General features: G+C 47.3%; 8 protein-coding genes across 8 annotated transcripts; 4 read left to right on the forward strand and 4 right to left on the reverse strand.

The window, feature by feature from the left end:
* Positions 1-2037, forward strand: DFL_007327 (uncharacterized protein; the record flags this gene model as incomplete). Its single annotated transcript, XM_067636891.1, has 4 exons — positions 1-73; positions 160-229; positions 320-540; positions 617-2037. The coding sequence occupies 4 exons, from the start codon at positions 1-3 to the stop codon at positions 2035-2037; spliced, it is 1785 nt and encodes a 594-aa protein (XP_067488461.1).
* A 982-nt stretch (positions 2038-3019) lies between these two features.
* DFL_007328 (uncharacterized protein) lies at positions 3020-3948 on the forward strand (the record flags this gene model as incomplete). The annotated part of the gene is made up of 4 exons (XM_067636892.1): positions 3020-3095; positions 3183-3628; positions 3702-3708; positions 3860-3948. 4 exons carry the CDS (start codon positions 3020-3022, stop codon positions 3946-3948), a joined length of 618 nt encoding a protein of 205 aa, XP_067488462.1.
* Positions 3949-5223: 1275 nt separating this feature from the next.
* DFL_007329 (uncharacterized protein) lies at positions 5224-6523 on the forward strand (the record flags this gene model as incomplete). Its single annotated transcript, XM_067636893.1, has 4 exons — positions 5224-5459; positions 5528-5585; positions 5657-6125; positions 6210-6523. 4 exons carry the CDS (start codon positions 5224-5226, stop codon positions 6521-6523), a joined length of 1077 nt encoding a protein of 358 aa, XP_067488463.1.
* Positions 6524-7985: 1462 nt separating this feature from the next.
* Positions 7986-10757, reverse strand: DFL_007330 (uncharacterized protein; the record flags this gene model as incomplete). Its single annotated transcript, XM_067636895.1, has 5 exons — positions 7986-8302; positions 8361-8473; positions 8536-9453; positions 9514-9648; positions 9712-10757. 5 exons carry the CDS (start codon positions 10755-10757, stop codon positions 7986-7988), a joined length of 2529 nt encoding a protein of 842 aa, XP_067488464.1.
* Positions 10758-15441: 4684 nt separating this feature from the next.
* Positions 15442-17172, reverse strand: DFL_007331 (uncharacterized protein; the record flags this gene model as incomplete). Its single annotated transcript, XM_067636896.1, has 2 exons — positions 15442-15730; positions 15797-17172. The coding sequence occupies 2 exons, from the start codon at positions 17170-17172 to the stop codon at positions 15442-15444; spliced, it is 1665 nt and encodes a 554-aa protein (XP_067488465.1).
* Positions 17173-17677: 505 nt separating this feature from the next.
* On the reverse strand, positions 17678-19639 carry DFL_007332 (uncharacterized protein; the record flags this gene model as incomplete). The annotated part of the gene is made up of 3 exons (XM_067636897.1): positions 17678-18920; positions 18991-19417; positions 19492-19639. The coding sequence occupies 3 exons, from the start codon at positions 19637-19639 to the stop codon at positions 17678-17680; spliced, it is 1818 nt and encodes a 605-aa protein (XP_067488466.1).
* A 433-nt stretch (positions 19640-20072) lies between these two features.
* On the reverse strand, positions 20073-21289 carry DFL_007333 (uncharacterized protein; the record flags this gene model as incomplete). Its single annotated transcript, XM_067636898.1, has 2 exons — positions 20073-20141; positions 20210-21289. 2 exons carry the CDS (start codon positions 21287-21289, stop codon positions 20073-20075), a joined length of 1149 nt encoding a protein of 382 aa, XP_067488467.1.
* A 680-nt stretch (positions 21290-21969) lies between these two features.
* On the forward strand, positions 21970-26650 carry DFL_007334 (uncharacterized protein; the record flags this gene model as incomplete). Its single annotated transcript, XM_067636899.1, has 8 exons — positions 21970-22126; positions 22202-24183; positions 24249-24656; positions 24714-24999; positions 25067-25511; positions 25579-25795; positions 25856-26215; positions 26285-26650. The coding sequence occupies 8 exons, from the start codon at positions 21970-21972 to the stop codon at positions 26648-26650; spliced, it is 4221 nt and encodes a 1406-aa protein (XP_067488468.1).
* Positions 26651-27152: the final 502 nt, after the last annotated feature.

Here is a 27152-nt window from a genome sequence, read left to right on the forward strand (position 1 = left end):
ATGTCGAAAATCGTCCGAGAGATCAAAAACGTCACTAAGGGGTACTCGAATACCCAAATAAAAGTTCGCAATGGTTGGTCTTCCCTCGGACCCCCTTTCGGTGGTATCTCTCCCCTTCCGGATCGCATGCTAACGTGACATTACTCCGTCATCATCTAGCGACGAGTAACGATCCGTGGGGCCCCACAGGGACAGATATGAGCGAAATCGCTAGGATGACCTTTGATACGTCAGTTTTTCTATTCGACATCCCTTTGCATCCGGGTTGGGGTTGACTTGACTGACTGACTGATGGTGGTGGTGGTGGTGGTGATGGTAGTAACCATGACTTCTTCGAGATTATGGAAATGCTAGATAGGAGGCTGAACGACAAGGGAAAGAATTGGAGACACGTCCTGAAAGCCTTAAAGGTTCTCGATTATTGTCTACACGAGGGCTCAGCTCACGTCGTCGTTTGGGCCAAAGACAACATCTACATTATCAAAACTCTTCGTGAATTCCAGTATATCGACGAGGAAGGAAAGGACCAGGGCTTGAATGGTACGTCAGCGGCATCTCAATACAAACCATCCTAACCATACGCACTCGCTAATATCTTCCGACTTGGTTGAAACAGTTAGGATAGCTGCCAAAGAACTCACCGGCTTAATATTGGACGAAGAGCGTCTCCGAAACGAGAGGAAGGATAGAAAATCATGGAAGGCCCGCGTCGCCGGCCTGGACGAAGGAATCTCATCCGAAGGCTCGCACCACCACCCGAAGGAACAGCAGCAACATGCTCGCCGTCGCCAGCAACGACCGGCGAGGAATGATGATGAAGACCTTGAGTACCGCCTTGCGATAGAGGCCAGCAAGAACCTAGCCGAGGAAGAAGCTGCCAAGAAGCGCTCCAAGAGCAACGAAACCGAAGATGACGACCTCGAAAAGGCTATCAGATTGAGCAAGGAGGAAGAGGAACAACGCCAGAGGGAGCTCGAACAGGCCAACGAGAATACTCTTTTCGACGAGAACCCCACTCCCACCCAGAGCCAACCTTCTCAGCAGCTCCCGCAGCAGAATTGGCAGCAAGGGCAAGCTGTAGACCTTTTCGGGAACCCCATCCAATCGCAGCAAACTGCGTTCCTCTCGAACGTCTACTCCCAACAGCCCGGTCTTGACCAGTCTCAGTACGGCCAGCAACCCGGGGGCTACGTCCAAGGTCCCGTCGCCACCGGATGGGGTGTCCCTTCGCAGTTCCCTCAACCGACCGGCTTCGACCAGCAGCCTCAGCAGCAGCCTCAGCAACCTCAACAGCAGGCTGGCTTTTTGCTGCCACAGAACACCATACAACCCCAGAATACCATCCAGCCGCAACAAACTGCCTTCGGTGCGGGCAATCCGTTCGCTGCCGCCGGCTTCAACCAACAGGCCACCGGCTTCCTCGCGCCCGATACCAGCAATCCATACGGGAATAACCAGCTAGGCCTTCAACCGCAGCCGGAAGCTCTAAAACCGATGCCTACGGGTTCCAACAACCCCTTCGCCCAGTTCACATCCCCACCAGCACAAAGCAACGGCTTCAACAATGTTTCCCCGCAGAGAACAGCCCAACCGACCCTGTCACAACTCCAACAGAACCAGACTTCCGGGTACCCATCCACTTTCCAGCAACAGCCCAATCCGGCCGATCAAAAGCACTCACAGCTCAATGCTCTCTTAGCGGTTGGCAACGAATCAGGACAGGATACTTTTGGCAACGTCGGAAACCTGCGAATTCCGGCTCAGCATACTGCTCCGGGGACATTCGTCAACTCCGCGGGTACCGGCCGCACCGGATTGGGTGCCCAAGCTACAGGAAACAACCCTTTCTTGAACACCCAATTCACCGGCGTCCCCCAGCAGCAATTCCCCCAGCAGAATAGGATGGTCCCGGCCGCAACCGGGCCCGCGGGGATCAACGGTTTCGGACAGCCAAATCCATACGGTGGCTTCCCTGGGCAGCAGCAACCACAACAGCCACAACAACAGCATCAATCGACCAACCTGATCGACTTCTAAGCTGTAGTATTTAACACGCTACGTGGTCTTTCATCGTTCACTACCCACTCCCATCTTTTATGTATCGAGGGACACGATCATCATTTTCGCACCACAACGTAGTTCCCTCAAGATCGAATTGAAGACGATGTTTTCTTAAAAAGGAGATTCCCGTAATGTTTTGCTTTGGCGTTCGACTGATTCCCTCTGCAAGAATCCCTCCGTTCGAGTTTTCTTTTTGTCAATTTTTCATATACCTCTAGCTTTGCTTCAGTGCCCAGTCCTGCGATTCGCTTTCTCTAACCCCCTGCCTCTTTTTTTCCTTCTCCTTATTGCCTTTTTATATTTTACTCTTCCTTCTTAGGTATTTGTTCTATTTCTTCGTTCTCCCATTTTCCTCTCTTCGCTCGTTGCGACTCTTCCCATGTCGACGTGCCTCTAAAGCTCTTCTCGATCCGTACCACAAGACCCCAGTGCTAAGATGTCGCTGATATCCAAAAAAAAAAAAAGAAAAAAAGGGTGCACCTGTCCAAAACCGTTTCCTACGTTTCTACTCAATTGATACTGAAGCAAGTCAGATCGAAGGCACGCATGTCCGTCACCATTGGAAGGGGAAATGGAGGAAAGAATAGAAAGGGAGAGGGGGGATTCTGCAACGAAATGTTCTACTTCCTGTATATAGACTGGTAGGCGGGTCTTTCCTTCCTGATAAAATTCATTCTACCGCTTAGTTCTTTGTAATATCGATATAGTAGATCGGAGCGTCTTGGTTCATCGGGTGCAAGGGTGGCGATATTACTGGCAACTACGTCATAATACCGACATACCTTTAATATTGCAACATGCTTGTGTCGACGGAACTCATATTCCTCGGGGGCAGGCTATGCAATTCCCTCCCTACGCATACGCACATACACATACACATACACATACCGTCCATAGTATATCAACAATTCCATTCCGTTGACAAAACAACTTCGGACCAGACCATACACAAAACAACATGTCTTCTACGGATACGAATTCAGGGTACCTGGCTTGCCGATTGGTTGGCCTGCTGGGGACGGGTTTCGCTTCAGGTACGATACATACGACCTTCCGTTAATTGTCAGATCCTAACCCATGGCATGTCACCTCTTTACCCATGATATTATCGATCTTTACAGGCGTATTCCTTTCTACGGCATACTTTTCCATGCCCGGGTTGCTCAAAACCAAAGATGCCAGCGGGAAAGCAGTTGCATTCAAGGAAACTTCAAACCGGTCTCATGCTCTTCTGAACCGTACCGTCTTCCCGTCGGCCATATCTTTGGTCTATGCAGCTATCCACGCGCCTTCTCACCCTGAAGATTGGATCGACCCGACAACTCTTCTAGGGATCGCTGCGACAACGGTTACCCTTACGTTGCCTTATTCGTACTTTAAGGTCTCGAAGGCCAGGAAGTCGTTGGTGGCGGCTGGACAGGCGGTAGGGATTGATAAGGAGAAGCAATTGGGACTTTCGGTTGTGGATGATGGTATTGTTCGCAACGATATGGTGACCTGGATAGCCGGAGAGGCGACAAAGGGATGGCTTATGTTTGGTGGATTTGTGCTCGCCGCGGTGGTGGAAGTATACTATCTCTAGTATAGTATGGTTGAGCTGTCGACTATACTATACCTTGTAAAGAGACAGGTGGTAAAAGAAAACTGGTATGTAATTCTCAATCAGGCCTTAATAAGTGTCCGATGCTAGGCGCCGTTTGGTGTAGTTTGGTGTGTCACGATAACTACACCAACGGTTTCCAGCGGGTCCACATGTCCAAAAGCAGGTCACGGCAAGCTGAGGTGATTCTGACGTTAGAAATTACCCAAAAGCAACGCCGAGGGCCGATGCCGAGAGCTATTATCAGATTCGGACATAAATGGTGCAACTGGGGTGTGAGACTATAGCCGGTCGCCAAGCCGGACATCGGCGGGGGAAATCCCTTTTTCTCTTTTTCTGAGTTGTTTTTCGTGCGACCGAGGGTGAACCCAGGAAAGCAGACAACCATGCAAGCAGGCTGTAATAAAGTTATCAGATCCGAGAACTGCGCGACTCGGCCACCCAATGCCGGGTTCCCTTTTTTTTTTCTTATACAGAAAAAAAAGTTCAATTACGGGTGTAATTAGTAACAAAACAGTAACCCGTTAACCTAGCTACGTACCTACTTGTCCAATACCTAGATACTTCCTTCCTTCCAACTAAGTCGTAGTCTCCATTGGCTACTATTAAACACTTTCGTCCCTCATCCTCACTTCAACTTCACTTCATCTTCACTTCATCTTCACTTCTTCAATTCGTCATCTTCAGACCTGAATTCAGATTCCAGGCCTAGAGTGCGTGAATATAACTCTCCGAGTGTGAGCTCGCAATCGCCAAGTTCTGTTTGGCGTGCATTGCATTCAATTCGAATCGACCAATTCGTCTTCGTGCAGCGTCCACCCTGCACCCGATCTGGGTTTCCATTCCTCGTCCTATCCAAGGTTCTCGTCCTATCCAAGGTTCTCGTCGGAGCACTCAGGATAATTAATTAAATAACCTCTTTGCTCTTGCGTCTGCACAATCTTGCTTGCTTGCCTCCCTGCCTACCTAGTGCCCATCCTTTTTTTTTTTTTTTTTTTTTTTTTTCCTCTGCTCTTTTTTTCTCCCCCTATCGGAATATATCTCCTAGTAGACAAAATTATAATTCGCCTCGCTGCCTCTTCTTCTTCTTCTTCTCTCAATACAATTACTCGCTCGCTCGCTCCTTCTGTCTCCTTCACGCCTAAGAGCATTTTCCTTTCCTTTCTCTCCTTTAGATCATATGCTATACGTTATTAGATAAAAGTACCTCGTCGGAAAAAAGTATATCTACTTCTTGCTTCATTTACGTAAGTTCTTTGCCTGTCCTTTGGGGTCCTTCGGGGTCCTTCGGGATCCTTCAGCTCTTTTCTAATTCTATAATTCTCAGGCCAGCAACGATTTTTATTTCATATTATTTCTCTGTAGCTCTATTCTCCTTTAAATTTTTCATACTGGATTCTACCAATCGTATTTAAAAAAAAAAAAATACTTTTTGCCACCGAAGTCCTTCATCGTATAATTATCGTTTGTCCGAGCTCGTCCGACTCACCGACATTCACATCCTCGTCACGGTTTCCTTTCCACGTTTACGGCCGAGGTAGTCGGACATCCGCACCCCAACAATGCTCAGACGACTCGTTAGATCTTTCACACATGGGAACCAAAAGTCCACCATCACAAAGGACAACCTTTTTGATACAATCCCAGCCAATTGTGACCTGGAATGTCACAGCTGCACTATCAAATACCCAGCCAATTTTAAGATAGAGGAAGGGTCCGATTTATGGCAGACTGGCGACGATTGGGCGACACATCTTATCGTTGCTACTGGAAAGTCAGATTGGGCTCGGGATGTGAGGTAGGCTTGATATTATCCATCATACCACGGGAGCATTATTTTCTCACACGAAAAATCGATTATTGCAGTGACGAGAAAGGTTCCATTATGGAGGCTATCAACAAGGCCAAGAAGCCCACCAATGGGGTCAGTAAATACCACACTTTGCGGGGAAACGTATGCAAGATGGAGGAGCCCAGTCTAACCAAACGCTGCAGAAGCTGAAAGTCTCCGCATCAAACATGTGCCCACCTCCGGAGTACTACACGGAAAGCTCAAAGCCTACAACATGTGTAATTTTACCTTCCTGGACCCAGGTCGAAATGGTGACCCCGGACGATGTGCAAGAACTCGTCGATAAGTTCATCAGCCCTGGGCCGACTACTACCACACCCTTGGAATCGCAGGGTCTGCAAAGGTGTGCCACAAAAGAGGCCAAACATGATCCCGCCATCACTGCTACACCCGAACGGCAGCATGCGGAGACCGACACCGACAACATGCAATCCATGGCGGATGACTCCACCAGTGACGATGGAACCACCCAGTCAGAAGAATTGGCAACCCTGACGATTAGTGCCACATCTTGTCCTACAGCCGCTGACTTGGCTGCGTCGTCGTATCTCAAGTCGTACGAATGTCCACATGATTATTTAATTTTGCTCTGTTCACATAAGCATCGTGATGGTACGCTCCCTACTCTCTTCGGTTTATTTTATTTTATGTTACACCCTGAACAAGTTACACACGTACTGACTGCCTTTTCTATAGCTCGCTGTGGTCAATCTGCGCCGCTACTTGCGAAGGAATTACGACGTCATCTCCAGCCATTGGGTCTCTACCGCGACCTAGACGACTACAGACCCGGCGGGGTGGGGATATTCTTCATTAACCATGTTGGTGGGCATAAATGGAGCGCCAATATGATCATTTATAGGAAGAAGGCTGGACAGGGTATCTGGCTGGCGAGAGTGCGGCCGCATGATGTCGAAGCGATCGTTAAGTGGACCGTGTTGGAGGGGAAAGTGCAGCCGGACAAGATTAGAGCTGGCTTTGATCGCTCAAAAGGAGTCACTAGCTGGTAATATTTTATTCTATTTTTTATTCCTTTCCTCTTTCTTTCCTCTGTTTTGGCGGGGCATATGAGGCAGATGTGTTTTAGCGAGGCTCTGGAGTACTCTTCTCTCTCTTCCTTTTTGTTTTCTTTCTATTAGCCTTCTCATAAATTTTTTCTCTTTTCGTACGGGTGCTTTTTTTGCTTTTACACTTTTTTTTACCATGTTTTTTCATGCATGTCGGTGCAAAACCAAAAAAAAAAAAAAAAATTATTTGGGGCGACGGGGGAACGGCTTTTGCATTACAATGTGATATAAGATAGAAGGGAGATAACGCATTGGGACGGACGAACCACAGAAAAAAAAAATCGACGGTTTTTTTTTTTTTTTTGGTGGGATATATTTTAGATTAATAATAATGACAAAAGATATTGATTGACTGACCCCTCTTAATAAGCCGTTGAATTTCTAAATTCCAAAAAAATTCATCCGGTTGGATGGAGTTGCGAGGTCACGCAATCCGGGCCATTGCGCAATAGATCGGATAGGTTGGGACAAGTATTCTATGGTATTGTATTTTATATATGGGTCTTTGTTGATGCAACTATGGCTACTTTATATACCTAAGCACTGAGTAAGTATCTTGGGCCTTTTTTTTGTTGAGGAGGGCCGGGGATAATATCCGGCCAAGCTCAAGGCGCGCTTGGGGGCTTGATGAAAAGGATATTCATATACAGATGTTGAGAGAGAAAGAGGAAGAAAAAAAAAAAAAAAAAAACCACCAATGCGATCCAGGCGGTAGTAATCCGAGAGAATGTCTGACTGTCTGTCTGTGAAATGCTCAAGCGCTATGCTATGGGAAATGAGTGTAAAGAAAGATGCTGAAGATGCAAGCTCAAAGAGTGAACGAAAGAGGGAAGGAAGGCTTATGACGGCCTTTACATAATATGGTATTGGGCATGACACAAAGAGGAAGAAGATATTAGTAGTGTGGTGAAGGGGATAGATTAGTGGATGGATTTATGCAAAGAGTTAAAGAGAAAGAGGAAGGGGGAAAGAGACAGAGAAGGAGAATTATAATGAAGTAGATAAGTGCTTTGGTCAAGTCGGTGCTCTGCTCAAGATGATATCAGAGCAGGTAGTTTTTTCTCTCTCTTGAAATGGCAGAAAGACGAATTAACAAAAAAAAAGATGGGAAGTCGTATAAACCCTTTCCGAAACACCCTGGCTCCAATGAAACAAGATCCGAAACTAAAAAAAAAAACAAATAAAATATAGAATCTGTGAAGTAGCACATATTGGTATAAAAATGAACTACCAAAGTGCATGTTCTTGGCAGTCAGAAAAGCTGTAGTAGATCATCGAATGAGAACAAGAGAGCACACGCTATACAATTCGCTCGTTTGGGGGGTATCTTGAGGGGTAAACTGTCAAAAAAACAATAATGTATGTGTAGGGCAATAGACAAAAAAAATGATAGTGAAGGAGTCGCTCAACCAATTGTGCGTACGGCGAAACGGAGGGCTCGTTTGCCAGGTGAGATTTCTTCCTTTCTTCGTTCGTCGATGCCGTAAGCCATTCCGGTGTCAAAGTTTATACGATTTAAAGGTTGTAAGGAAGTATTCTTGAAGAATTTCCAAAAGAAGAACAAGGCGAAGAAAACGAAAACGCTCAGGTACGCCGAAAGAAAGTTGGGTGCGAAATCGACATCTCGAGATATCGGAACACCGTCGGCGTCGCGTCGGCCAGTTAAGAAATAGTCGAAGCCGTTGAACAAGACGATGACGATAGTTGCAATAAGACCAATCCCTAGATGATTCAGATTAGTACTCGTAGTTTAAAGTCGCTAAATGATATGTTTACTCACAAGCCAGATATGGTTGGAACGGGCCCCTGTAAGGATACTCATCTGAAAAGCGGTCGATATGACGTGCTTGCTCAATACCATAATAGAAACGGACGAAGGCAAGGCAAAATGTTCTAAAGGAAAGAATCTTATTAGTAATCGAATATTGGAATTTCTAGCTATGCATGGAACGTACCCCCAAACAATTAGACCAGAAGTGGTGGTGAGTTTCAAGAGGTAGTCGAAAACAATTTGTCCGGTGGGCCCGGCAAGTTGGATGTAAGCTGTCAAGGCGATTGCTGTACTTGTCAAGACAGAAACATATGGAACTCCGCTGGCGGTGCACCTGCGGAAGATCCTTGGGGCCTTTCCCTCCAAAGAAAGGCCGTATAGGGTTCGGCTACTGGCATAAAGGTGCGAATTTCCGGCAGACCAGGCGCAAAAGACGAAGATGCCATTGATGATAGCGGGAAGAATTGGAATGGACGATTCCATAATGGCGATAACCCAGGGCGATTTCGATCCGAGAGCGCTGAAGCCTTGCTGAGACCCAGTAGCAGCCCCCACCGTCGAGTCATGGAATTGCAGGAGACGGTCGTGAGTGCTTGGGACGTTTAATCCAACCACAAAGATTCCCAAGACATAAAAAATAGCGATTCTCCAAAACAGTCGTCGGACAGCAGAAGGAAGCGCCTGTCGAGAGTTTGCAGCTTCGCCAGCGGCGACAGCTACAATTTCCGTTCCGAGAAATGAGAAAGCCGCGATGGTAAAGGAACCCCAAGTAGCAAGAAAGTTCGCACCGGGACCAGTAATGTCCGGATACTCGAAGAACTGGTTCCTCCATTGTTTTACCCCATCGTAAGTCACCAAATGTTGTCGAAACGGCCCGTTCGGGAACTCCCAATTCTTGAAACGAATCGGTGCGTGGTTCGGAGCTCCCCCAGCGTTGATGATGACCATCAGGATGATAAGGCCAAGCATCGTCATGATTTTGAGTAAACCGAACCAATACTCCATCTCGCCATAAACCCGAACATTGAAACAATTAACCGCTAGTACCATTCCCAGGAAAACTGTTATCCACAACGCGATATACTTTTCGTCTTCGATAGGACTGTCTCTTTGTTAGCTGATTCCATTAAGCTAAAGGGGGACGTTGACGCGGATGACATACGAGTAGTATCTAATTAGAATCGAGGCAGCTGTTACCTCTGTGGGCAGTGCAGTAGCAAAGGATAACCAATACATCCAACCGGCAGCAAATCCAAGAGCGTCGTCAACAAATCTTCCAGCGTAGGTGGTAATACCTCTTCAAGTTACACAAAGAACGTCAGCAAACCCAGGTAAAATGAGGAAGAGCGCAAATACATACCCGGCAATTGGAATCAGGGCGGTCATCTCTCCTAAGCTCAGCATCACGCAGAGTACCACAAACCCCATGCAACTATAACCGATCAGTGCACCTAAAGGCCCAGCGACACTGAGCGCCTTGCCACTTGCTAGGAAAAGTCCGACACCGAGGGTTCCACCCAATGCTATCATTTGAAGATGCCTTGCTCCAAGCCGTCGCTGCAAGTCTTCGTTTATCTCTCCGCTACCTTTGTTCCACCGATGAAAGTTATGGTCCCCAGGAAATCTTCTGGTAGGCCGGTTAGAGTGATTAGAAGCTGAGCGGGCTTGGTCTAAAGGATATGTCGTTGAGTGGGAAAAATCATCGTCGATGGCGCCGACTCGGTCGGGATCTCCATCGTGAGCATCCTCAAAGTCGATAACACCGGTAGCGACGGATGTAGTCGAGAGTCGTACATTTGGAGGATGATGGTAGATATCGTTTTTGTAAGCCTTTTGAACGTCATACTGATATTCATCATCGGGATCGTTGAAATTATGTTTCGGCGGCGAGGAATTTATATATTGTGTATGGTCGCCTGAATATATTTGAGACATCTCAGGTACGGGAACGTATGCTCGGGCGGGCGCTGTCGGTCGAGGCCATTTTCCAGGACCGTGTCCAACTCCCTCCTCCATCTGAATGGCGGGTGTCTCCATTATGTATTTCCGATTGCTACTCTGAATCTGGCCAGCATTTTCCAACAACCGATCCTGAGGTAAATAGTACCCAGCTCCTCCACCCGAGGTAGTGGAGTCATTTGATAGCTCCGGTTGGTGACCCCGTCGACCTGTCGAAGATGCATTCTTGAATTGTAATAAGCCAACCCCGCTGCCAACCCGACCACTATCATAATTGTCCCCAGACCCCAAATGCGATGCCTCCGGCGCCATCGTATTTGATGCGACGTCGTTGCTACTGCTTGGAGAGTATCGTTGACGGGGTTGCGGTCGCGACCAGTTTATATTGCTAGAAGCATTATTCCTCCACGGCGAGCCGACATCGCCAGACCGCCCTTCAGCACTCATGGTGCCGATACTAATATCGAATGGATTGGAAAGTGAATTCGGACAAGTCGTATATTTTAAAGTCGAGATTGGTTTAACAAGAAAAGGGTTTCATTTCCGCCAAAATATGCTAGGGGAGTAAAGCGCATGAACCATCAAGTTGGATAAGTATGTTCGCTTTTATGCCTTTTGTCGTAAAAGCCTCCAGCTGTTGCAGGTAGATGGATGTGTCCGCGTATGTGTATATGTATATACTGATATGTCGAAGGAAAATAAAATAAAATTATACAATCGGAATAGAAATATCCGTAAGTTATCGGCCAAGCTAACAGAGAGCCCAAGGGAAATTAGAAGTTGATGCAGCTGACGGCCGCCGTGAGATCCTGATCAATTAATCCAGCGAAACCAAATCTCAGATGGGTGTTGATGCCGAAAATAGAAAGCAATGAAACGACAGATTGTTATACGTCTACCAGATGGATTAATGGACTAAGAAGGGGTCAATATTATGGGAGAGAAGAGTATGAGGGACATACTGCTGCAAAGACGGGAATGCGAAATGCAAGTGCAGACGCAAATGACAGCGGCGATGGAGGATGGGTGATTGATGGATGGATGGGAACGAGGTTGGGGTGGTCTAACAACAACACCAACAACAACAACACTAGCACACACACACCCCAGGTTCGGTCTGTCAGTCTGTCTAGGGTTGTTAGGTATTATTATAAACTTGCGAGAAGTTGTCGTTGTCGTCGAATATTGAGGTGACTATGGTATGTATTTGAGGCGGTGGTAGTGGTGGTGGTGGTGGTGGTAGCAGTAGTATTATCACTATCGAGTGGGTATGGAAAAGACCAGGGAAAGAAGATGTTGGAAAGGATTAATTAGAACCAACCAGAGCAGTGGCAAAGGACAGGTCCAAGTACTCCAGCCTGGTCCGGGTGCTTTTTGTTTCAATTGCTGGGGGATAACAGTTCAACAGTCGAGGAGGAGAAACAGAAATCGAGGGAAGAGAAAGAATGGCGGTCTTTCCTTAGCTAAGCTGGACCGGTTTACTCCATCTTTCCAGACAAGAAAGACATCCTTCTTGTTCTTTACAAAGCACGCCCGTGTGGAAGCATGTAAGTACACCACCAATATCCCCTCCAGCTGTGTCTCAGAAACGAGTGGGTAGAGGATATGGCTGCTGGGCCTCAGACCGCAGACGAAAATGGGAGACGGGACGAGAAAGGGGACGACGAAGAGGGACTAGTCTTGGGGTCACGCCCAAGACATGCCCTCGATGGACCTTGGCTGGCCCAAGCATAAATTTCAAGGGACTGTCCATGCAACAGGTCATAGGCGGGAACCACTGCGGCTAACCCTTTTCCTGCCTCTAAAATGTTTTGGGAACCATCGGAAGGCTGGGTAAACGGGATAATCATGTCCCTTACCCTATGCCAATGATGCTGACAAGTTTTCTTCGGCACAAACACGGGCAAAGGTGCTCTTGGTACGGAGTATGTACTCTTTTTTCACGTTTGCTCCACGGTTGCCCCATTCCCGATGCTGTCGCGAGACCAAGTACTCAAAATGACATAGCTGCTATCATATGTACATATCAAAAACTGCCTCCGGTCGAAAAGGCGCAATCTTTGCGCCGTGGGGAAAAAAGGCCGACCAAGCCGTTTTTTGATACGTTATCCATTTGGATCTTGTCACAAATTCCGGAATGCCCAGCCCGGGCTCCAATTCACAACCAACCAGCAGGTTTCAAAGCAAAGGAAAACCCGATTCCCCTCAGACAGCCCCGAGACCTTGGTTCAAGCCGTCGTGATCGTCCTCTAGCTGCTTAGGATAGGGATAGATAGACATTCAACATCTTGACCGATAACGATTGTCGTATTATACCACCCCATATCATCTGGCAGCAAAGGCCGGTGAGAAATGAATATCCCTGGTAGGGGTTTTTTTTTTTCGTTCTGGTCCTCTCACCCTGGTCTCGCCAGTCCCCATCTCGCGCTCGGTCTGCACGAAATTTAATTCCCTCCAAAAAAAAAGGATATTAACATCTGCTGAAAGTTTGCACTGCAACTTGAGCCAACTGCTGACCAGGCCGGCGCATCGAAAATACATACTATGGCAAACGCATCTTTCTCTAGGTAGCCAGTCTCCCTGCAGCTTGGTGTGCTTTGACATTATAATACCGAGTGCTATCGATGCTCTTAATTCATGCAACCCGATTCGGTTTCCTGTCGCTTGTTTTTGAACCTGGTCTGATCTCTGGAAAATCCCAGTTCACCCACCGAATTCCAGCCATCGGTGAATATAGTCTTTGAACTTGAGAAATAGTGTTGTCGGAATAAGTGGGGGTCTCCTATCGCTGCCCAGCTTCTCAGAAAACCACTTTGAGCTCATAAATCTATCGAGTTAAATTGGCGGCCTTTCTGGAGTCGACGGCGGCGATTATTTCTGTTGCAACGCTGGCATTTATAAGTAATTCTAAGAACATACCGAGTTTCATGCAATGTTTTGTCTCCTGCACCTCAATAATCCTAGTACGGTCATTTTTATTCCAAGATTCAATGAACCCAACAATTAAATCATTTTTTCTGCCCTTCCATTGGCGCAAAGGATTCTGCATCGCCGATTCGACGTCAGCAGCTCCCAAGCAAAAATATTGATGCCGCCAATCTATCTTGGCTTGGGTAATGTATTCCTATCTGTTCTTGGACTCCGCTGTATAACCTCCCTCAGCCAAGTTTATGGCTGAAACAACAGCTCGCATGCAATGCACAATTATATTTCCGCATCAAGCTCCAGAACATCATCATAATATTTCGCTTGAAATAGTTCCTCCTTATTGTGAGTTATCGGCCGTTGCATCTAAAACACCCTACAACGTGTTTACTCCTATATAGATTGGAACTGTGCGTCCTTGCTTTGCATGTCGACTCACAGATCCGAATCATGGCTGCGATCGACTTCAATCTCGGAAACTCTTGGCCCCGTGGTTTTACTAGCGCTAGCTCTAGTCAAGAGTTTAAAGGAGCGGTTCTGAGTTGTGTATAAACGCCGATTGCGGTATCCTTGACAGTCCTGCGTGAATTAAGCAATTTAATTCTTTGACATGCCAGTCGGGATAATTATGAGTGTCATTTTGATCGCCGTACGCTCACCATCTAACATGGACGGGTTCAGATACTTCTACCCCGCTTACCATGGCGGCGGGTGTAGACGTTGCTGTAGGTATGACTTGCATCCGTACGTTTATATATGCATAGCTGTCTGCATCTTGAGGCCTTCAACCTCAGGCTCGGGCGTCTTCGTTCGGTGTTTAAGGATATCTAGTTGGCTTTTGACTCCGAAAAGTCAAATTGACATCTCAACCTGCCCGTTTGTGAGTAGCGGTAAGCAAGCGTAAAGCTTTCCGAGAAAGGGCTAACGATACTAGAACACCCTTGCCGGACAATTCTTACGCAAGAGGCGCGGAGCTAACTTGCAATCCCTAGCTTCTGAATATTCCCACGACGTCGCAATATTCAAAAAGATCGTTTAGGCGTGGTGAAGGCAAAATTGCCACCGACGCTAAGCTGCAAGAAATTTCCGGCACGAGCCGTGGCCTGCCGTGAATACGAACTTCTAAACGAGGGCCTCCGATGTAGTCAGACATGTAACGGCTCCGATTGGTGCGCCCTTGAAGTTTTACGCGGGGAATGCAAGTGTTTATATGGAAGTCATGTGTTTTGATTGCAACATCAACAGATTTCGACATTAGCTCTAGCTGAGATATTTCTTTTAGGGCATACCGCCCCTGTACCAATATCTTTTGGATTCCTGTTAGAATAATTGGCGTGACACGGCATGGTCCTTAGGTCTATAAGTGGGGGCACGCTGAGAATCAGGCGGATACCCTGGCGTCGCAAAAAGATGAGCACATACTAAACTTCTCGAGAACCATATACCTACATATATTGGTAACCCTTTCCACAAACACAGTATCTCCCCCCAATATCAGGCCTGTCATTCATATCGGGCTTTTCCGGGCTGCTATACTCCCTAGTACGGTCCACTTCCAAACCAAATATACTCTAGTGGGGCGTATCCAAAGACACAGTACCTGCCTTTTACGTCTCATTTTTATCTTTCCCGTTATTCTAGAAGCATGCCAAGGGTGTTAAAAGGAAAGTTCCAATTTTCCGGGACCTTTGCATAGAACTACTAGTACCGATACGAATCCTGTCACGAAAACCCCCCAAACCCTTTACTCCTTCTACATGCTTCTCGTTGATAATTCACCCACGGCACGGATGTCAACGCGTACCCTGATGCAGCCTCATTCTGGTTATTTTCAATGCTGGTGTATAAACAACTTCCAAACTTGGAAGCTCAGATCTATGACCCATGCTGTTTGTCATTATGTCTAGGAAACTGGTTCGATCATGTAATTCTGGCTCGGAATTGCTCTACAACATAACTTGGGAATATTTAGAGGGCATGGCCAGTTCTTTATATTTGATGCCTGCCAATGAATTACTGGTGTGTTTGTTGGTACACATCTCCTGGTACCTCACTCGGAGCTGGGATTTGTGTTGGTGATGTTGCAATTTTTGGTGGCAATTTTTGGTGCAGGTCTCATACGCCGTTTATTCTAGTATATACATATATATAGTAACGATTAGAGGGTATCGCCTATAGTACAGATTCTAAACAATTTCACAGGCAGTTATGCCCGGGAGAACAAATCTTTCCAGAATTGCTTGAATCCGTAAGTTTTCGCCTCGGATTCATCATAAACCTTGCCCTTCTCTCCAGTGGAGAGTAAGGATAGAATGTTCTTGCCTTCTTCGTCTGTTTTTGATTCACCGAGTTGGAGTTGAGATTTGCCGTAGTTTGGATTATTCGCCCGTTCTATCATTTCAGCGGGGATTGTGGGCATGACATCTCTGTAACAGGCTAAAATTTCTCGCCTGAGAGTAAGAAATGGTCGTTGTGCTATCGATGGCGCTTGGAGGCTGTAGAAATTTGTTAGTTATGGAAATGAAGAGTACATGTGAGCTGTTATCATGGAGAAGGCATACTTGTAGGAACGCGTCATATCGTTGATGGTTTTGATGCTAGCTTCGTGGTAAGCCAATTCGTTCTTTTCCCAATTGCTATCCCGGAAGGAAATTAATGGCTTTTCGGGTTTCGCAGGTGCTTTGCCCTCATTCGAGGGGCTCTGGGTTGTCATGTTCTCCAGGGCTGAAGCATCCTTTTCGATTTGATCTGCTGCGTCTTCGGGTTTGACGCCTTCGTCGTAGGCAGCTGCAGGATTTGGATTGACAATTTGCTCAGCCTTTGCATATTCTTCTGCACGTCTGATCCAGATGTCTGGAGTTCCACCCCAGCTGGCGATAGTTCGAACAACATGTCTCTTCCAATCCGTCCTTATCCGTCCCCGGAATGACCTGACTTCCTTCTGAAGTTCCTGCTGCTTCTCAATCCAAGGGGGAACTATTTCTTGCCGCTGGATCATACGGTTTAGAAGGTATTCTGTTGTATCTATAAACGGGCTTCCAGCGTGATGGTCCTCGTTAATTGGGCCCTTGGGTAAATTTTTGAACACGCCTTTTGAGATAGCTTCTTCGATTTTCTCGTTGGCTAATGCTGTAAGACCCTGAATCGTGTTCGGCATTGGCCGCGCCCCCGGTTCAAACCTTTCTTTAAACATCCGGGATCTTGCTTCTTTTTCCTCATCATTAAGCTCAGACTCGGCTTTTTTCATGAGCGGATATTGGCCCGCTCGGTCCCTTGCAGATACGATTCTTTCATTTTTCGACATCCTACGCATCGGTGCTAAATTCGTCGGTGACGATGTTCGATTAGTCGGATCGGTAGCCTTCCCTCGTAACCGGGGTGTAGCTTCATGCAAGCTTCTTAGTACTGAATCCTCTAATGACTCGGTACCGGTCCATGGCCTCGCCATAGCTGTTTCCCGAGTTTCCTTGCCCGCTGCATCAGATAACCGGGCGTACGCAATCGAACCGGCATGCTCGGATTCAAAATCAGCATTTTGAATCTTTTTAGATAGTCTCTCTTTTAGAGCTTCCAGGCCCTCGGATCCGGAATGAGGCGTCGATAACTCGCCGGATTCCTGCGCTTGGATCGCCTTGATATGCCTTCGCGGATCGGCTAACCTCGATTGTTCTTCCAAATCTTCTAGCCTTCGTCGCATCGCTCCATCTTCTTCGTTTATCTCGTCCCGGCGAGTTGAAGCCTGGGATTTGCTCGCGCCGGGAGGATCTCGAAATTTGGGATGTACGTATGAGATATTTCGACTAGTGGATTTTGAGAGTACAGTGGAAGCGGAAGGTTTATTGAGGGCTCGGGTGCTGAACAACGTGGAACATGGCCCGGAACCGCATTTCGAGGTCAAAGATCTCGACACTTTTGGTAAAATAGAAGTTGGATTCATGGCGCTGGATCAATTTTATGCATATGAAATATGTTTGCCACAACCGTGGGATGTCCAGAGCGAAGAACCTACCGGTGCCCGTTAGTGGATATAATTTAGGGAGGGGACGATACTAGCTATACCATGTATCAGATTCATTTCAAAGCCTTATAAAGGGCCTTCCAAGAGCTATCTGTGTGCGCCCATGAAGCATAGATACTCGGCTCATTGCATTACACGGCCATGGATGGGTCCGGGTGTTAGCTTAGCATTCTGACGAAAGGGCTCCGAAAATCCAACACTGCAACGCTAAACCGTGCTACATCGGCCATGTTAATGCTGCGAGGGCTGCCATGCGAAAATTGCAAATTAACCCATCACATGCTATCGGGGAAACTACTTGCTGCGCAACTTGGGTTATAATTTCGCTGGCGATAGCATCTGACGTTGGATACCTGGTCAAAAATGATATTCGACATTATATATGATAGCATATGGCAAACTGCAAGCTGCGTTCTCTACTTAACTATAAAGTAAGGAATAAATCCTCCCCTACTGTAATACATTTCGCCCGAACGATACCCCATGCCCACGAAATATGCAAGGAACCAATGAATCCTTGCACGTGTTCTACCTCCGCACAATTGCAATAGTCTGCGATTGCCGCGTATACACCTTCACTTTCATCATCTACAACCTCATTCAATTTCGAAAAATCGGCAAAAGACATCCCAGGGGTACTGTAAAGTGCGTGACTAAATGCGCGCCAAAACACCCCAGATCCGGATGAGGGCTCGCCGGCCCCCTCGTGATCGAGACATTCTCGAAGTATAGCGATAATGAAGGCCAGTTCTTCTTTGGCAATGATTTCTTCGTAGAATGGGCCGTCCTCGCCTTCGATTTCTTCAACGGGAATGGGATTTCGGTCTAGCTGCTGGGCAAAGTCGGTATTGTCGTTCAAGTATTGGCCCAAACTCAAGATACTATCTCTTGCATAACAATCCAAGAAGCTATCCAGCCTGTTGATCTTTGACACTACAATTTCCTCCTGGCCTTTGCGGTAAATATCCGCTGCCTTTTCTCGATAACTTGCCGCAGGAGAAGTCAGAGACAAATCGTATTTGCGTATTGCTGCTAGTTTCTGGCTTATCGCTGCTTTCAATCCAAGTGCTACGGCTAGTTCGTTTCTGATGGACACTGGTGTTGCATTTGGATCTCCGTTTTCTAGATCATCGATTTCGCTCTCGTTGGCGACGAGGATCCGGAAGAGATCTACGAAAGCCTCTGGCCAATCATCTTCTAATGCAGGCGTGATTCTGGTTTTCGGATCAAAGTCAGCCGACTTTGTTAAATGAAACACATCTTTCCATGCTTGTTTGAGCATTCGTTGTTCCCAAATCTCTGCCGCCTGTCCTCTGGGTGAAATTGTAAACTTCATGGCTAAGGAGTCTGTGTGATTTTCGGGTATCACAAATCCATATCCCATGAGCAATTCTTCATTTCCCTTTGGCCCGTAGTTATTGAAAACTTGTGAACCTGCGGGAATGTTTTCCGGAGTTCTCAATGAGAATGACGTCGGCGTGGGTTCCCAAATAATTTTGGTGTCTGGCTTGTGGTTCAGGATATCCACTAAAGGAATTAGAACCGGGAAGCTGGCATCATCTGAGACTTCAGTATTGTGATCCGCAGGGCTATCCGTCGTGATACCAACCAGCTTGGAGGGGAAGGAACGGGAGGTGTAGATCGTGGCAGCTCGTAGGTATAGATCCCTTAGCACAGGGGGTTATTCAGCATGCCTTAACATACAGCATTGAAAACATAGGCAAGCGGTAGACCTACCATGTATATTCCTGAGCATTTTCTATATTCCCGTTTTCAAGAAGTTGTTTTCCTGTCTCCCACTCTTCCGTCCAGAGTTGCTTTCTCAACGTGACATCGCCGGCCCCAAGATTCGTCCCTGCCAACCTTTCCATTTCATCGTCATTAAAATATAACGGGGTGTGGAAAGTTTCTGGGAGAAGTCTGATATACGGCCAAAACTGGCTCTGTTCCTTTAATAGAAGATGCTGGGAGAGATGAAAGCATGATTTGGCGTGAACGGAAAGAGTGGGTGATTCTAGAAACGATACTGGGAAAGATGGACTTGGATTCGCAAGAGAGAACATAAGAGATGTAGGGCATGAGACGAGAGTAAGAGGCTCTCCTGCACTCTCTGACTCCCCATTCTTGTCAGATATTATCCTCGCACCGAATCCGTTCTCTTCATCTGGAAATATTTGCTGTTGTTATTTTTGTGTTGCCTTCGAATATAATTCTGGTTTTGCAGGTGTATGTCAATACCTTTGTAGAGTTCTAAGGTATCAGAAACGTGCCCACCAGCTTGAATAACCCATCCTGCAAGCTCGTGGAGGTATTGATGCTCTGAGTACCGACGACTGGCCTCGGGGTCGAGCTTGGTCCTTTTGGGTGCTGGCATTAGCTCTGACATTGGAGTGTTCGGGGACTATAAAGAAGACGAAGAAGTTTGGTGGCCTTGGCTGGAAAGTCTGTTAATCTCCATCTGACAATGTACTTCCAGCCCCGGCTTAGGGCTTAGGGAACCATTGGATTTCCATGCCTCTGCTTTTATACTTCCCTACCTACTAGGTGCTTAGTCTAAGTAGTTTCATGAATATGAAATGAGGTTTTTGTAGTTGGTTCTAGAAAGCATTGTTTTTCAACGAGATAAATTGCTATTTTACACAGATTCGAAATTAAATTCCGAGATTATGGTAGATTTTAAAGAGAGGCCTCTCCGTAAACGCCATGCTTTGTCGTCCAAGCTCGTTAGGACTGTAACGAGCTGACGTCAAAGTCTTCTTTAGAACGGGTGTTTGGTAAATGTAAATGCACAGCTCTAAATGGGAATCTATACGCTAAATCTAATCCTTAAACTTATAACTCTTGGGGGCGAAATCAATCGCTCCCCCACGATAGGCGCCTCGCTTTTTCTGTATATGGTATATTTTTATTAGTAAATCACGCCCTCTATTCCTTTTGGCAAGTTGATTCTACCTACCTTGTTCTTCTCCTTGGTAAACCCTTTACCCCTTGTGACGATAAGATCCTCATGGGCTCGCTGGGCGTACGCAGCGCCGTTGAAGCTATTGTCTTTTAGAGCATCGTCCTCATACGCAATTTTTTCCATATTAATCCTTGAGAATGGCTTGTTCTTCACTTTTTCTCCCTTTGCGCTCTCAAGTTTTGTCTCCGTTGGAGTTGATGATGACGGGGTCGCCTTTTCGCTTTCCACGGTTTCGGCTACCTTCTTAGGTTCAACTTTGTAAGGTAATTCTTTGGTGGGTGTACTGAGTTTTAGCTTCTTCCTTTCACGGGGTGGGGTGGTATCCTTGATGAACTTTTTTGCAGGTTTCTTCTTATCGCTATCACTGTCACTGTCGCTGTCGCTATCGCTGCTGTCGGAAGAGGAATCGTCGGAATCGTCGGACGGACTGCTGTCAGAGGAACCTGATGAAGAGTCAGATTCGTCAGACTCTGATTCGGAATCAGAGTCCGAAGATGAGTCTGACGAGGAGTCTGAAGAAGAAGGGCTGGAGGAGGATGACGACGACGACGAAGAAGAAGAAGATGAAGAAGAAGAAGAAGAAGAAGAAGAAGAAGAGCTCGAGGAGCTAGACGAGGAACCAGATGAACTAGACGATGAGGTCGAAGTGGACGACGAGTTGGACGATACTGACGCAGACCGCTGGCGCTTTCGAGGGTTCTTTGGCTTCGAATCCTTGGCCATATTAGAAGACTCCACCGATTTAGCACTGAGAGTATCAGATGTATCGTCGGCGGCTTCTCTGGCGAGCTGGGCAGAGGGGGAGGCAGGTGCGACAGTTGCTGCTCTAAAGCGCTGGTAGATAGCGGAGAGGGAGAGGGAGGCGGTCTTTGGAGGTTCGATCTTGATCTTTCGCTTTTCGGATTCCTGCAGGAGCTTTCGACTGGCCTGCGAGTATCCATTGGACTCTAAATACTGTGACACCAACGAGAGAAGCTCTTGGTCGTCCTGGGAGCTTGCGCCTGCGCTTGACGATGCTGCTGCCGTGGGAGCAGCACTAGCGCCGGGCATGAAGATCCAGGCTTTGTCGGTCATCTTGGTCTTTTTTTTTTTTTTGTTATATATTTATTTATGACTGGTGGTGGTGGTGATCTCTATGTCTGTTGGTAGGCGACAGTTGTCGAGTGGACGGCCACAATTGACCTCTTGCTGATCAGACACTGGTAACTAAGAAAAAAAAAGTTATCAAAATTTTGTCGAGGTTTGGTCCAAAAAATTCAAATTCGCGACCTGCCACCAACCCTGGTCTTGGCGAATCACACTCCCCAGTTACGAGGTCGATGTCCATAAGTGGAGACAGTGTTCCCGGGGCATGTCTCTGTGTCCCCGGAATCCCCCCGGACAGCGTACATAGGACTATCCCCTCCTGACGACGGTCCACTACGGAATCCAAATCGTATTCTATATCAGATCGCCGCCTCCTCCGCTCGTCATAACTAGAGACCACCTCATCTCAACTTTCCAAACCCGTCCCTAACAATTGTCGTCTTTTTCTCCCCATCTCCAGCTTCATCAACTTGCTAACCTTCCCCTTCCTTTTTATTCGATTCCTGGACCAATCAAACATGGGCGTCTGAACCCATCCCCGGTTTAAGCTTCAGATACTATACTTTGTACAACTGGACACTATATCCACATCTTCATCCCTAAATTGCCACTGTCCTTCCAAGCATCGCCTCACATCATATCCCTTGTATGGTCGCCATCTATCCGAGATGGCCTCGCCTTATTCTTCTATCTCTAGTGCTACTGGTGGACCTCACTCTCCAGCTGTAACCTCACAATCAACCTCCAGCCATCGGGAGATATACGAAAACGAACGGACAAGAATCCAGCAATCCTGTTTCAGCAGAGCTGATGCTGACGGCCAGCGTTCGTAACCACTCCCCCCCATTTCATTGTTATCGTCGTCCGGATCCTAACATTGGTGTCGATATTCTACAATAGTGCTTGAATGCTACATTACTCATGTCAGGGTTATCGAGGATGCCGTCCACCCATCTGCTCCACCACCACCAAATTACCAGCCGGGCCCCGACGCCCGTAAGAATCGTGTTATCATCGTTGCCGTTCGGAAATCCGGCCGTGTTCGATTGCACAAGGCTCGCGAGAATAACACTGGATCTTTTAGCATTGGGAAGTCATGGTATCTCGACGACCTGACGCATATCGAAAATGATCCTGGGTGTACCGGATTCACCGCAACTATTGGTAAGCCATACTACTGGCAGACTAGAACTTCGCGGGAAAAAGAGGCCTTTGTCGCTTCCCTATTTCGTATATTTAAGAAGTATACGGGCGGGAAGTCTCCGGTCCTCGTTGGATTCGATTCGATAACATCGTTGTCCGGAGAAGGACGACCGAGCACTGGAAATTCAGAGCTTTTCCAAGGAGAGCAATTGAATGGCCACTCTCAAAGTCCAGCTGTGACTCCTACTGTTCCAACACCTACTTCTCACGCTGAACATTCAAGGCAGTTATCCAGTGTTTCGAGCCATAGCTCTCGGCCTTCAATCACTACCGACACAGAGCCAGGAAGACCGGAACTACAGACCAGACTATCTGACACATTGTCGAATCCTCGAATGCAACGACGGCCGACAAATGAATCTACAAGGCAGCCGATATCCCCTGCCGTGTACGAACCTCAGCATTCATTCCCCGAATCCGAATCAAAACCCGAAGAAAAACCGACTACATCGCCACCGGAACCTGCCGCCGATACGGCTCCGAGTCGCAATGGCTTCCTACATCAATCGAACCAGCAAAAAGCTAGTGGAGGCCTGCCGACCTCTCCGAGAGGTGGACTCCCAACATCGCCGAAAACAAGCCAAATGCAACCAATTCAAACCAACTTGGATCCACAGAGAAGCTCCACTCCGCAGGCGATATCTCCCCAAGCGACTTCCCCCCAAGCCCCATCTCCGCAGGCCACGACACCACAGGGACAGTCGGCACCTCCCCCGACTGCTGCCCCGATAATATCACTCCCTCAAGGGCCAAGGCTCGGTTTAGCAAACAAAGGCTCTTCCAAAGATATCGCTGCTCGGTTTAAACTTGCTGCAGATGCGTATGCCGCTGGTGGCGCTCTATCGAAGGGGCATAACAAAACGCGAGGAATTCCTAGCCCTGCCCCCCCAGCTAGCGCAGCTGCGGCAGCAGCGGTACCTTCAGAGGCTGACCGTGTCAGAGACCTGAAAGGTGAGAACACCAATACCTTAAAAGTTGGTGTCAGCATCTCCAAAGAGGATCTACTTCGGGGGAAGATGAGTGGCCACCAAGAATCTATACCGGAGAAATCACCCAGGCGACCAGAATCGCCTGCGATGCAAAATCTGCCCGACTCGAAGAAACCTTCGATCTCAAGCGCTTCGGAAGGATCATCGGAGCGCGCCGCCTCGCGACAAGACTCTCGTCCTATCCCGTCGATTGACATATCTGGTACGCCGGATTCAACTGCTATTCGCCAAGAACTATTTCGTGATACCGCACCCACTCTACCCAAAACCGTCGTTTTAGACGCACCGGATAAGGATGAAGGTGAACCAGCTGCCGCCACGGAAGAGAAGCCCGTTGGGAAATCATCGCTGCTTTCCGCCCGCCATAAACGACGCCGCTCAGCAGCCTCGAACATTGCGAGGAGCAAATACATGACGCAGATTGATTTTACCAACATGACGGTTGATCTAGATGCGGTATTAGAGGAATTTGGCTGGGATGGTAGAAATATGAAAATCGACGCTCTTGAGTCTGAAGTTCGACAGGAACTCGCGAAGGTGGAAAGCGGAAATATTTGGATTGCAACGGATGACGAGAACAAAGCTGCAAATACGACAAAAATCGAAGAGCTCACGCAACAACTAGACGAGACTCTAGCGCAGTGTGATGAGCTAGACGGCCTACTTACTCTATACGCTGTTGAATTGATGGTATGATAAATCTTGTGTGGAGGTTGTCTGGATTTATTTACTAACCACGGTACCGGGCAATGTAGAGTTTGCAAGATGATATTGCTTACATTGAAAACCAATCCCAAGGTCTTCAAGTTCAAACGGCCAACCAAAAGACACTTCAGAAGGAGCTCGAGCTTTTACTGCAGACAGTTAGCATCTCTCCGGAAGAGATCGAGACTCTTCAGAACTCCAAGGTTCAAGCTGAACATCTACCAGACATCGAAAGTTCATTATGTGTTTTGTATAAAGCTATCGTCACAATTGATCCGACTGTGGGAACAGCTGCCGGGGCAAAACCTACGCCAGCGGAATCTGACCTAGACGACATCGCCCTGGGAGAAGTAGGGATGGGCAAGATGATGGCTTTGAAGGACAAGAAGGACAAATACGTTGACGATAGTAGGATGTTTGCCAGACGCCTTATCGAGTACATGAAAATCAAGTACCGCGTATGCCTCCCGCGACGTATACCTCTTATTTAATGCCAACACTAACACAATACACAGCAAGATTTAATGACACTTGTTAAGACATTGGATGGGTCTACACCCGTAGGAAGGGGGCGTTCAGCCGGAAGGCCAAAGGCATTGACGCATATAGATGTTTATCACTCGTTATACAAATTCGCTGGGCTTATTCTTTTCACGCGAGATATTGATCGAAGCAGCTATCTCACCTTAGTTCGAGAATATGCTGTAGCCGTCAAAGATCAATTCACCGAAGAAATAGGGAATAACGTATGGGGGTGGAAGGGCATAATGAGGAAGCCAACAGCCGAAGACCAAGAAATCCGTGAGTTCCTGATTTTTTCCCTGACGAGTTAAAAGGCTATGTTAGTCTGACATGAAGGTATTTGAAGTATTCACCCACGCCGAGAAGGAGTCGGAAGGCAGCTCCGTTCGAGGGCTTGGGGTGATGAGGTCTGCTACTCGTGCCAAACCGTTCCGATCTCAGAACAACGATACTAGTGCCAGGGCCACTGCAGAGAGAGCACAAGATGGAAAATTACTAGGGAGTGAATGTTTTGCCGGCTTCCTCGATGATATAATACCTCTCGTGGCAGCAGAGCAAAACTTCCTCTCCGAATTCTTCCACATGTCCTCGAACTCGGCATCGAACTACCTCGAGTTTGTTCAAAGTGGGCACCCCGACGACAGGCGACTTAGTGATATCAACCGGAGGCGGGTACCAGAGCAAGACAAACAGGTCGCGAAGAGACTCTACGAGACGATGACGGATGTGTTTGGATTTTTAGCTACCGAAATGCAGTCCTTCGTTGCAGTGATTACATCGAATGACCCTTTGTATGCCCCACTTCTCAACGCCTGTGTCTCTTTTACCATGAATCTGATTGCTGATGCTGGGAAATAGGCAAGGGGTCGGCGTTATCTACGCCATCGAGAAGAAACTAAGTTTGTTTAGAGAGGGAACTAATCAAGAGTTCCTCGTAAAATGCCTCCTGAAATTAAGTGAAAACATGAAGAGTGCTTTCATTGCATTTTTGAAGGAGCAAGTGCGCGCAATTGAAGCTACGAAGGTCAAATCTAAGAAGAAACGAACCGTTCTGGACTTCATCAAATCATTCCCGGTAAGAACCAAACCATTGCCTGGTATTGTATCTGAAACGACGCTGATTATATATCCACAGCAATTTTCGGCCAAAATCGAAGACCAGTTACCACCAGAGCAACTTACGGATGAGAGCTTGGAAGTTCGGGAATTAGTTAATAATGGCTACGGTATCCTCAATAGGGCAATGTTCGAGGCAATGCAGGCTATAGCAAAGCAGTCATCCTCGGGAGGGGCACAAACAGTGGATCCGGAAGATAAAGAGGCTCTCCACTACCATATCATGATAATACAGAATATGGACTACTACACGGAGGCGCTAGATGTACGGAACAATTCGGTTCTGCAGGATTCGAAGCAGAAGGCGGAAGAAGAGTACAAGGAGCATATGGCTTTGTATGTGAGCGCTGCAATCCGCAAGTATCTGGAGAAAACATTGGTAAGTGGATTTATTAACCGACTCCGCTGTTGGTTAAACATGTTGGCTAACTTGACATGCACACTGTAGGATTTTGTCGAAGGGGTTGAGGCGCTAGAGCAAACATCGACACCCGAAGAGATTTTGGGTAAGAAGGGGTTCACGAAATTGAAATTCAAAGAAATTCTTAACGACAACCAAAAAGAAATCTCTGGCAGCCATGTTAGAGATGGAATCAAGCAGCTTGTCAGACGTGTGACAAAGCAGTTTGGAGATGAAGGGCATCTTGATCCACTTTCGGTCAGGGTTTTGAAAGAGGCGGAAACGGAATACTTGAGACTGGTCAACCGAATGAACAGTCTATTGCAAGGAACATACCGCGATCAAGGCCTGGAAATGCCGCTGAAGAGAGAGGACGTCATCGCCGCATTTGCGAAGCAGATGAGCGCTAAATAGAATCCTAGCATTCAAATGCCTCAGCACTTCCACAACTTTGTGGACTTGAACAGAGCGCACTCGGCGGCGAGCAAACGATCCAACCGAACGTGAGGGCCTGAAGGGCTAGCTACATAGGAAATGGCGAAGGAGGGAGAGGGGATGCGGTCTTACCAATCGATTTCCCTTTCTTTTTTCTTTCTCTAAATTTTTTTCTTCTGTTTCGTCGATTGCTTCATTTCGATTTTATTTATTTTACCTTACCAACGAGAACTGTGCAGCAGGCAGGCGTTGAATCTTTTATCTGTCCGGATTGATTGATGTTGCTCGGACCGATGTTTCTTCCGATATAGTAAAGCGCAGCGAGCAGAAATGATTCTCATCCCTCTTCATCCATGACTTAAAGCCTTGATCGATCGAGACTCATGTTCTCGAAGCCTTCTTCCTTATTCTTCGCGTACGCTTCTCTTTGTGCGTGCACCATACCAAGGATAATTTCCCCACCGGGCCCCTTTCCCAGGGG

Source organism: Arthrobotrys flagrans (assembly GCF_004000055.1).
Source record: "Arthrobotrys flagrans strain CBS H-5679 chromosome Unknown unitig_8, whole genome shotgun sequence".
NCBI lineage: Eukaryota > Fungi > Ascomycota > Orbiliomycetes > Orbiliales > Orbiliaceae > Arthrobotrys > Arthrobotrys flagrans.